The 12,266-nt window shown below is 39.5% G+C and overlaps 1 protein-coding gene across 5 annotated transcripts in view; it reads right to left on the minus strand.

The window, feature by feature from the left end:
• Window positions 1–703: 703 nt before the first annotated feature.
• PPP1R12B (protein phosphatase 1 regulatory subunit 12B) overlaps window positions 704–12,266 on the minus strand; it is a 59,839-nt gene continuing 48,276 nt past the window's right edge. For 3 of the 5 annotated variants that reach the window (XM_073666851.1, XM_073666852.1, XM_073666849.1), the window contains 5 exons: window positions 9,083–9,224; window positions 7,096–7,221; window positions 4,034–4,084; window positions 3,898–3,948; window positions 704–2,227 (listed from right to left, as the gene is read on the minus strand). In XM_073666851.1, coding sequence (XP_073522952.1) covers window positions 2,141–2,227; window positions 3,898–3,948; window positions 4,034–4,084; window positions 7,096–7,221; window positions 9,083–9,224 — 457 coding nt within the window. In that variant the 3' untranslated portion in view covers window positions 704–2,140. The remainder of the gene's footprint in view (window positions 2,228–3,897; window positions 3,949–4,033; window positions 4,085–7,095; window positions 7,222–9,082; window positions 9,225–12,266) is intronic. The other 2 variants (XM_073666850.1, XM_073666853.1) reach the window with 1 other exon arrangement.

Consider the following 12,266-nt stretch of genomic DNA (forward strand, 5'->3'; position numbering starts at 1 on the left):
TTTACTTAGATTTCTGAAATCTCATGCACATGCCGCTAATTTTAATTTTGCAGATTTGAACATCAAAGTAATTTTTTTTCCAAATCTGCAGCAAATCAATCAAATTAATGTGAAAAAAACACAAGTAAAATGGATAAAAAATGCATCACAAATGCATGTATTTTGCACAGCGGTTTTCTGCCAACACTCTGGGCTTGGGTGTAAAAAAATCTGCAGCAAATCCTCAAAGTATGCACATGCCATATTGTATACATTATATTAAGGTATGGCATGTTCACATGTTGCTTGACCGATTGCTCCTTTGCCTGAAGTCACACAGCATAGAGCAGGTGGCGCTGGGCGCGGATAGAAGTGAAGTGACTGAAGCTTCGGATCTACAAGTAGTTCTTCAGCCTCATCTGCATATTAATTCAAACACTGATTTCTCAGTAACGAAGGAACGGACTGGTTATGTAAAGGTCTAGTTGGACTTGTCTTTGAAAGAGCTACATGGGTGTATAAATAGGTTGGGGTGTCAAATCCTGTTGACAGATTCCCTTTAAGTGAAAGCAGTGAAAAAGTGCACATTTCTGGCACATATCTAGGCCTGCTATGGTGTAAATTGGATTTTTTGCCAATTTGACAGGTCATAACAGGCCAATCTTAGTAATAATGTTAGCACAAGTCACTTCTCCGCTTCTACTGCCATAAATAAAACCCAACAGGTTTAAAGTGTGTTTATTTTGGTTGACTGCTGACTGTCTTCAGCATCTTGATATTGAAATTTATCAGTCTGCAATTCCACTTTTTAAAAAAAATGTAGACACAGACAAGACATTTGTGGTTATACCAGATGTGCTGTGACAATTAAAGATTTCAAAGTGTAGATTATTTAAGAGATATATAGGAATGAAACATTAAATAAACAGTTTAAAACAATGTCTACCTTTATATACAGTTTTGCAGTTTACATTTCTAGATAGTCTTCATAAAACATTAGGTAACTTTGTAACCACTAAATCTGTCCGTGCATAGAAAACAACGCAGTGATAAATAACAGGAAATTCAATCGTGACTGTGTAGTTTCAACTGCAAAATGTGTTTAGTCTTCGCACTTAGCAAAAACATACAAGTGAGAAAAAGCTCCCAGTGTGATCTATAGGCCCCCATTCACCACCTGGATGCCAAAAAGATTGTCATTTTTGTCTCCTTTGGGCTGCAATGAATAGGCATACAGTTATTTTACTGTAGAGGAAGGCACTTTCCTATATGGGTAGGCGCAACAAAAAAGTGTACCAGACAATATATGTACTTTTACAATAGCGCCCTATGGTGGACAGAGGATGGCACAGCCTCCATCAAGACTGTCGCCACTGTCAGGGAGTATATCTCACGAGCGTATTTGCCAGACAGTAACAGAGAACTGGTATGTGCGCCTAGACTACAAGACACCACAATATATAAAGGGAACCTGTAATGTCCAGAATCACTATTGACTTGCAGATACAGTGGTAATCTGAAGGTAAATAGCATTTATATCCTGTTTAGCCAGCTACAGGGAGAAAATGAAATTATATTCTTCCTGCAGCCGCTCGCTTCAAATCAAATGGGCGGTGCAGGGAGCTGTTACAGATTATGTGAGTGCTCTTTAATCACTTCCCGGAACTTTGATTGACAGCCTTCTACAGCTCCCTGCACAACCCCTTTGATTGGACACGAGCGGCTGCAGGGAAAATATAACTTCATTTTCTACCTGTAGCCGTGCTTCCGATAAGCCAGCAAAACAGAATTTAAACACTATTTACCTGCAAATTAGTAGCGTTTCTTGAAGTGACAGGTTCCCTTTAAGGCTATCAAACTATGCACTGGTTGTACCAGAAAAAAAAGGTGAGCATCTAAGCTGTATTCTGCCAACAAAAATAATGAATAAAAACAGTTTCTTTTCTTTTGCTTGCTGGTCTTCTATGACCATCGTGAAAGGCTGTCAATAACATTCTATTCATAGGTCCCACATATCATACTCTTCTCAAAATATACACAAAAACATAGGCATAAAAACATCTTGTATTATTTGTGGACTGGCATCTTGGTCATTGCAGTGTTTAAAGCTGTGCAAAAGTCTTAAGGAATGGTTACAACTGCGTCACTCCAGTGCATAGAGTTACTTGGAAAGTTTGCTTATTACTCTGATTAAAGCTCCATTTTCATCCTTCAGACGCTGGTTGTCAGATTTAAGGTCCGTGAGTGCCTGTAAAGGACATGCGAGATTCAAAAATTATATTTTTGTGGTTGGAAAGCTAAAGAAAGCAGATCTAGTTTCCTTGGCAGAAAACAATAGTAGGAAAACACAATGGGGCTGATTTACTAAAGCTGTCTTAACTTTTAGACTAGACAGTCTTTAAATGTGCCAAGCCTTTCATGCTGATTTATAAATATGGCGTATTTTCGACTCATCGGATCGCAACCTAGGTAATGCCCTTTCTACACCCACTTTCCAAAAATCATGTTTAAAACATAGAATAAATGTGCTGCAAGACATGAAGGACAGTTTTGTTTGGCAGAAATTAAGCCAAATTTTTGGCTCACTTGGCTATAATTTTTGGGTATAAATCAGCCCCTATGTGTAAAACAGAGTTAAAAGACATACAGTATATATTTTTTTCTCATGTCATGCTCTATCAAAAGACAAACTATGGGACATACAGTGCTCAGCATAAATGAGTATTCCCCGTTGAAAAGTAAGATTTTAATCAATCTCTCACTGAACAATTTCTACAATTTTGACAAAACTGAGTTTCATAGAACATTTTTTTAACCCATAATATAAAGAAAAATGCATGGCGCCTACAGTGAAAAATGGTGGTGGCAGTGTCCTTATGTGGGGCTGCAGGGGAGCTACGGGTGTCAGGGAGCTACATTTCATTGATGGCATCTTGAATTCACAGATGTGCTGCTCTATATTGAAAGAGAAGATACTACCATCACTCCGTGCCCTTGGTAGACATGCACTTTTCCAAGATGACAATGATCCAAACACACAGCTGTTTCATTTCTGAAGAAGAACAGGGTGAAAGTGATTCAGTGGCCAAGTGTGTCTCTTAATCTGAACCTAATCAAACACCTATGGGGAATTCTCAAGAGACAAGTTGAGCATCACTCTCCATCCAGCATCCAGGTTCTAAAAGAGGTCGTTATTGTTGAATGGAACAATACAGATGTTGCAATATGACAACTTGTTCATTCCATGCCTTGAAAATTTGGTGCTGTCCATAAAAATCATGGAGGTCATAAAAAATACTAGATGTAGTAGTTTTTGATGTAGGGTTTATTCATTATTGCATCAACTAATTTGAGTAAAACTGAAGATTTTGTAAAGAAAGTTATATTATTAATCTTACTCTCATGTTATGAGTTAAAAAAAGTTTTAGGAAACTCAGTCTTGTTAGGCCACATGCTCTCTTCTCAGTGAGACCATGCCCCTTTATCAGATAAGGTGCAACTCACTCACCCCCCCCATCCTCCCCAAAGTGACTAAAAGAGAATTCTGGAGCATTTAGCTTGATAAATATACCACAATGGCTTTGATGTAGGAGAATATATGATGTAGGAGTGGTAGCACTCGGAGTTCTAGTGCATTCATAGCATACTTCCACAAGGACTACAAGTGCCTCAATTCAAACAGCTCAGCTGTGTGTGTAACACCAAGAACTCAAAGGTTTTTTTTCCTAGGTTTTTGTACATAATTATTTCAGCCAACTTTAGTCATATTCAACTTTTAGCATCATATTTTCAGGCATCTTTAATCTAGAAGCGAATTGGAAGCAGGCCAATGTCAGTCACATCCCTGGTTCACAGTCCTGTTATACAGGGTCCTTAGTTGTTATAATATGATGTATATATCATCACACAGGTTTTTACCCTTAGGTCATCTTCCATTTCAGACATCTTGCGCTCCAAAACTCTTTTCTCCTACAAGAAGAAATAGTCTTAGTTGTTAACAGGTTTGCATTCAACCTATAAATGTTGTGTGCCGAGAAAAGTAATAGCCACTTACTCTTTTTTCAACCTCCAACAGCCCAACCTGACTTGAAGACTGATCCTGTTTCTAGGATAAAAGGAATATTGAATAAATTATTTTGTAAATGATATTTCTTTATACCTTTTTCTATATGGAGAAATTTTCTAGAGGTAGTCCACTAATCCACTTGAATGTTCTGAGTATTCCAGAATATATACTTCTGTATGGACAGCTGGATTCAATTTGGAGTGGTGGTCGCTATCCCCATTTATTTATTAACAAAAAAAAAAATTAAACTTGGAAAATTCTATCATAATATTGTAAACATATATTTCTATGTTATGTATTGGTATTATACCAATCACATTGTCACTGTTATAGGGTTAGGATATGTTATAATATTGTCAGTGGGTGATATAACTAGTACATCCGGCAATAACTGAGGGCCCTAATGGTGAGCCAGACAGTTGGTCGTCATGATTCACATGTGCCATTGCTGTCATGTCAAATTTCAAGATTTCCCAAACATATTCTTGTGTTTGCTGGAGTATCACGAAACAGAAGAATTAGCTCTCATGCACTCTGCCGTATTATGTGTTATCTGGATCCATTCTGCTGCGCTCATAGCCTTCTACAAGCCCATACTCTACTTTTATGTGCCTCTGATTAAACACAAGTGTTTTTTTTCCAGAGATTCATATGGAATTCACCAGAAAAAAAAAACGTAGACTGGATCTGTGGGGAGCTAAGTGGTTCATAACATGTTGCAAGTTTTTCAACTGATATGTAGAATATATGGCAGTATTTTTATTATTATTGTATTGGAACATTTACACAGCAGAATGTATGGTATCATTATTATTATTATTATTATTATAATAATAATATCAGATCACCTGCTCTACAGTATCAACAAGGGTCTAAAAGGGAGTCTGACGCTTTCAAAACGCTAACTAACCCACTTAAACAGGTATGTAGAGACTTAGCCCCTCTGGAATCATACCTTTTATATAGCTTTTAGTGGTTTAATTGGCAGAAAGAAAACTATTTATTTTGTATGCAAATAAAGTGTTCGGTGCATCCTTGGAGTGGCACCGTTGCGCCCCCTCAATTGGCATACTGAGTACTGTCATATCTTGATTGACAGTGCTCAATCGAGGGCTGCTGGAACTCAATCAGGGGCTCTGCACTGACACTGCAGCAGCACTCACACAGTGTCATTTCCGGCTCTCATTGCTGGCTCCTCTCTGCAGTACGGTACCAAACGGAAGCCACAAACAGGAACCAAAGTTGAAAACCAGTAATTTCACTATGGGATCGGGGCTGCAGTGTCCATGTAGAGTCATTGATTGCTTCAATCAAGATATAACATAGGAAAGGAGAGTTGTGGATGTTCTGTGCTGCTGGTAGTTGAAATGGTAAATCCAGGTCCACACAAAGAGGTTTTACGATTTTTTATTATGTCAACGCGTTTCAAAGTATACCCACTTCTTCATCAGGACACAAAACAATGGATGCTTCTTTGTCCTGATGAAGAAGTGGGTATACTTTGAAACGCGTTGACATAATAAAAAACCGTAAAACCTCTTTGTGTGGACCTGGATTTACCATTTCAACTACCAGCAGCACAGAACATCCAGAACTCTCCTTTTCTTTGTTTTTTCTTTGGTCCTAGGACCTGTGGACCTGCAGCTGCTGGGGTTCTATGCCGTAACATTGTTGTGTGAACACAACCCCACCAGGCTAGCATAACCTTTTATAATATTTAATAGTCAACCTAGATAAGACCCTATTGTGCTTTTTTCTGCTCCCTAGGTTTCTTCTGTCAATCAAGATATGGCAGGGCTCATTCAAATAGTGCACAATCTAGTTCACTGAGCCCTTGGCCATTCCAAGGGTAAACTGAAGCCCCATGTTTGAATCTGAAATAAATCTGTCACAAAATCACTAAAAGCTATACTACACATATGATTTTTTTTTACTGAGGCTAAGTTCCCTACAAGCCTATATAATAAGTTTAGTTAGTGTTTTTGGGGTAACAGATTCCCTTTAAACTAGTGGTCACAAATAATTGAAATATAAAGCTTCCAGAACATGAGTTGCCCCCAATAGTCAACTATTCAGCAAAGATGGCAATGCCAGACGTGTTCTCTGATATTGTGTAGTGTACAAGACGGTGAATGCTAAGTATGAGGACAGTGATTATAGGACCACAGGGTTTCTCGGTTCCTACAGAGGCTCTATTACACTGGATTGTATCCTTACAGCTATATTTGGATGCTAATGTAGTGTGTGATAGTTCTGGGATATAGCTGTATTACCACTTTTAACCACAGAAGGCATCTAATGCTTTCATGTAGACATCAAAGTAAATAAAAACCAAGGTCTAATATAGTTGGAAGTGAAATGACAGCATCTCAAAAATGATACCTTTGGAATAATAGCAGATCTTATGTTTTAATTAAAAAGGACAGCTTTACAGAACATGCAACTAATTTTTACACGTGTACTTGAAAATTTACAAGATCTTAAAATCAACCTCGTCATTTATAATTCTCATAAAAATGTGTATGTTTTTATGAAAAGCAACAAGCAATCATTATGTACAGCTAGGTCCAGAAATATTTGGACAATGACAGACACAAGTTTTGGCATTTTAGCCGTTTACCAAAACATATTCAAGATACAGTTATATAATCAATATGGGCTTAAAGGCAAAAAAGTGGAATATTCAGCAATGGCCAAGTCAATCACCAGATTTCAACCCCATGGTGATGTCCATGGCTTCCAGACTTCAGGCAGTCATTGGCTGCAAAAGATTCTATACAAACTATTAAAAATGAACATTTTATTTATGATGAAGTTAATTTCTCCAATCACTTTTGAGTGCCTGAAATGAGGAGGCTTTGTAGAATAATGGTTGCAATTCCTAAACGTTTCACAGGATATTTTTGTTTAACCCCTTTAATTAAACCTGAAAGTCTACACTTCAATTGTGTCTCTGTGGTTTCATTTTAAATAAAAAGTAGTGGCATGCAGAGCCCAAATCACGAAGATTGGGTCACTGTCCAAATATTTCTGGACCTAACTGTACGTACCTCACATCTGTATGTAGTTACCTTCACAACCCTTTCCAGCTTGGCTTTAATATCTGCAAGCTCTTGCTGGGCCTCGCGTAGGTTGCTTTTAAGCTTCTCATTTTCATTATAGGCACTTTCATACAGCTTGCAGAGAAGAGTAGAAAGAAAAAATATATAACATTTTAATATTTACTGTAAATATGCATCATACAACGGTCAACAATTGTATCCTCCTCCTAACTGTGATTTATAAAATGGACAGTTCTGTGAAAAAGTTTTAGGCAGGTGTGGAAAAAATGCAATAAAACAAGAATGTTTTAAAAAAATAAAAGTGTCACTAGTTTATTTTAATCGTGATTTACCTGCCTTTCAAGTTCCTTCAAAAACTTTGTGCACGTGGATCTAGATGAATTGATGCTGTTTTGAAGGCAAAGGCCGGTCACACCAAATATTGATTTGATTTAGATTTCTCTTTTGTTCATTCACTTTGCATTTTGACAAAAATAAACTATTAATACTTCTATTATTTAAAACATTCTTAAGTTTCAGCATTTTTTCCACACCTGCCTAAAACTTTTGCACTGTATTGTATGTACAAACTACATTTCTAAAGTCGGACCACTTTTATGTATGTAGAGTATGGCACAGAATGTTTATTTTAGCGTACCGCCGTATTGAAGTGTGTAGTAAACTGTGCTTTTCAATGCAGTTGGATCTACAGAATGCTGATTTCCTTTTGGCATACCTTTGCCCATTAAAGTCTATATGGGCACATTGATATATAAAGTGGGATATTTTCCTGGCATACACACCAAGTGCTCTACAAATATGGTGTGAATAGAGCTTAAAGAGGACTTTTCACTATTACTGGCCACATCATGAAATAGTGGATGCAGAGCTAAATAAAACATTTTTATTTTTTTAATTTCTCATCTCTGTTGCAGAGATATTAGCTTGTAAAGTTTAGGTAATAATTTATGATGAGCCAAACTGGGTGTTAGAGATTTGTGTCTGGGGGTGTGTGCGTTTTCCCCTGTATGAGGTTGACTAATCATAAGCTGGCAGCACCATGCAGGGAAAATAAGAACAAACCCTCCTCTGCTCACTGATCTCTGCAGCCACTTTTTATAGATTTACAGCAGAGCTGAGTTATGTATCATTACAAATACGTTCAGATATTATCTCATGACAGTCAGTATGGGAAAGGGTCAGAGCTGCACTGTAAAATAAGTGTTTGTAATGCACTTCTGTATCTCTACACAGTATCTGCAGAGTTATGTATCATTACAAACCCTTTGAGATCTCACCTTACAGCAGTCAGTTTGGGGGGGATCAGAGTTGCACTGTGAGATGAGATCTGGAAGTGTTTGCAATGATGCATGACTGGTGCTTCTTTACACAGTAGCTGCAGAGATCAGTGAGGAGAGGAGGGCATGTTCTTTTATCCCTTGTAAGTTGTTGCCTGTTTATCATTGGTCAACCCCATGCAGGGGAAGAAGTACACGCTCCTGAGGCAAATCTCCGGTAACACCCAGTTAAACTAGAACGTAAATAACCTAAACTTTACAAGCAAATATCTCCACAACAGAGGGGAGAAATTAAAAATTAAAAGCTACATGTTACTCAGCTCTTCAGCCACTATTCCGTGATGTGGCCAGTTTAATTTGCTCAAACTAGTGAAAGGTTCTGTTTAGGCAGGTAGTACATGGATAAATATGGACTTCATATCAGCCTGTAAAATTAGACATAAGACAGGCCTAAAACATAACACTTTCTTAATAACCATTACCACAATTTCTTCTAAATTAATTCAGTTTTTCCATGGATATTACAGTACATGATCGGATCAGTAGAGCAATACATCATATTGCTTATTAGAACGCGAAAAGATATCACCACTTTAAATTACACTATTGAAGAATTACAGTTCATTGCCTTAAGAAGTTATAGGGCCTAAATGTAGGTTTCTTTCTTAAGTAGAATACCCAACCTAAGGATAAGCAACCTTTTTGAAATCTTTGTGTGGCTCCTCATCTGTCTTATTCCCACTGGATGGCAAGCGATTGTCCCGTCGTGAATAGGCACGCGCACGGGTAGATGCACGGTCACTGTCTGTTGATATGAGACTTGAGCCCCCGGAATCTAATCTACAATAAAAACAACAACAAACAACTGCGTGAAAAAATAACCTGTATACCCATACAATTTTGTATGTTCACATTGTAATTTTTTTTTACCAAATATAGGGGTAAGAATATTATTTTCCTATTATTTGCCTATCCTTAGGATAGACCTTCAATATAAGATTAGTGTATGTCCAACTCCAGGCACCACGACCAATCAGCTGATTAAAAGGGCCATGGTACTCCACCAAGCGCAGCATCACCCTTATTTTTGACCAGGCTTACCAAGTTATTTTTGTAATGGCTGGCCTGGTAATGCAGCTCATTGCAATTCCGGACCGTTCTAGTGCAAGAGTACAGACAGATCTATTTCTGGCAAACAATAAATGGGACCTGGCATTCGGTGAAATGGGAGAAAGATATCAATTTGAAAGGCTGGAAGAGGATAACAATTTTTTTTTTATATATAGCGAGTAGATAAGAAAATGAAGATGCAGTCAATGGAGAAGTTTTAGGCATCTTGCCTCTTATTAGTACAGTCCAAAAATTATCAAGGGGACCATACTGTGAAAAAAAATCTACACATGCCACAACACAACATTATGTTATACAATTGTTAAGTATGTATAATTCAGATTTATTTAAAGATGTTGTCGCTTCATATGGTAGGCAGGATCTTGCTAAATTACCTGTTACTTATAAAGGATGGCTACGGTGATGATGCTGGTCTGCAAAGCTCAAGCATGGTACGGATGTCTAAGCAACTTTGCCAGAATTGTCATTGGAGGTACTTTTAAAACCATTTTCAACAAAAACATTTTTCAATAAATGATCTGTGGTTTCAAAAATTGTCGGTAAGGATCTGACGGACATTTCTATCAACTTAAAGGGAAACTTATTACTGTACATACCCGAGTATAAGCCGAGATTTTAAGCCCATTTTTTGTGCTGAAAAAGCCCCCCACGGCTTATGCTCGGGTATATACTCGAGTATATAGAAATTCCATTGGTGGATAGTGGGGGTGGGGAGGTTGCGGCAGAGGAGCGGGGCACATGCAGTAGCCACTGCTGCAGCTACCACGTGTGCCGCTGCTAAAGGGAAATTAATATTCCCTCTTCTCCACTCCCATGGGCGTGGAGAACACTGAATAATCATTCTCTTTCGTAGCGGGCACAGAACAGCGCTGAGCCGCAGCTCCTGCTGACAGTGCCTGCTACTAAAGAGATGCATAGTCGCTCCTCTCCACGCACATAGTCCCGGCGTGGAGAGGAGTGAATATGACGGCAGCTCACATCGGCATCTGAGAGCGCATGGCAGTGATGCCATGCGCTGCTCAGATGCTGACATGAGCAGCTGGCAGACAGGATGCAGCGTTGGAGCAGAGGTGAGGAAGGAAGGTGAGTATAAGTGTTTATTTTTTATGTGTGCAGTGATTGGGCTATACATACCAGGATTGGGGGATGAGGTGGCCATGCATACCAGGATTGGGGGATGAGGAGGCCATGCATACCAGGATTGGGGATGAGGGGCCATACATACAAGGATTGGGGATGAGGAGGCCATGCATACCAGAATTGGGGATGAGGTGGGCCATGCATACCAGGATTGGGGATGAGGTGGCCATACATAACAGGATTGGGGATGAGGGGCCATGCATACCAGGATTGGGGATAAGGTGGCCATACATACCAGGACTGGGGATGAGGGGTGCCATACATACCATGATTGGGGATGAGGGGGCCATGCATAATAGGATTGAGGATGCGGGGACCATGCATACCAGGATTGGGGCTGAGGGAGCTTTGCATAACAGGATTGGGGATGAGGGGGCCATGCATACCAGAATTGGGGATGAGTGGGCAATACTTACTACCAGTAGCTGCTGCATTTCCCACCCTAGGCTTATACTCGAGTCAATAAGTTTTCCCAGTTTTTTGTGGTAAAATTAGGTACCTCGGCTTATACTCGGGTCGGATTATACTCGAGTATATACGGTAACTGATTACGGATTATCAGAAAATTATCTAATGCAAAAATCATGTTTTTGGGTAAAAAAAAAATTCTGTATTTTTTTTTTTTACATATCACAATTAGTGATGAGCGAGCATACTCAGTACTCAAGATGCTCGGAGCTCCCAGAGTACTTGCGAGATGCTCGAGCGGATGCTCGAGCGGATGCTCGGGTCCCCTCCCTGCATGTTTCCCGCTCTTTAGAGCGTCAATCAACATGCAGGGATTGCCTGCCACTCACTGTAATGCCGCAGCCATGGTGGTTGTGGCATTACAGTGATTGGCTGGCTGCACAGCATCATGAGGTCTATATCAGACCTGGAGCCGCTGTGCTTGTCACAGTCACTCCGGATCAGACAGTGTAGGGAGAGGTGCTGCTGCGTTAGGGAGAGATTTGCTTGTGTATTAGGTAGTGTAGGGAGAAAAACCGTACATTACACCTATCCATCTTAACTAACAGTCTATCTGAGGACTAATCCATCTGCAGAGATATCAGGCAGGCAGGGTATATAGGCAGGCAGGGTATATAGCAGACTGCAGTGATATAGCACAAGAGGCTCCATTCCAATTCTGCCTTCTGCTGCTGTTAGATATTTCTAGACAAAGGCCCAGGTGTTAGAACCTTGCTGTTAGGTTTTTTTCCTTTGCTGGTCACATGACCTTGTTGGCCTATTTAATCCTGCTCCGCCCTTCTGGCTTTGCTGGACTTCATTGTATATCTACTTTCTAGCTAGCCTGTGCTCTGTATCTAACTCTGTTAGTTTGCTTGGTCTACGGACCTCTATGTTCTATCTATTTTGTTTGTTCGTCTGTCTGCTACTATTTCTGTTAGGAGGTGTCCCATATTCCTCCCAGTCCTTAGTACTTGTAGGGATTCCCTCCCCACATCTATAGGTCTCCGTACAGACTAGATTAGGACTTTAGCAGGTCTGATCGCAGGATCAGGTTCCCTGTTACATCGTAGGGATTCAGCTGAGTCCTATAGTAGGGACAGATCTCCTCTCTTTCCTTAGCTTTGGTAGCAGAACATAACAGTAAGTCCAGCCTGCAAATTC

Source organism: Phyllobates terribilis, unplaced genomic scaffold, assembly GCF_046119375.1.
Source record: "Phyllobates terribilis strain yellow unplaced genomic scaffold, ASM4611937v1 Scaffold_2__4_contigs__length_985480577, whole genome shotgun sequence".
NCBI classification, from domain to species: Eukaryota; Metazoa; Chordata; class Amphibia; order Anura; family Dendrobatidae; genus Phyllobates; species Phyllobates terribilis.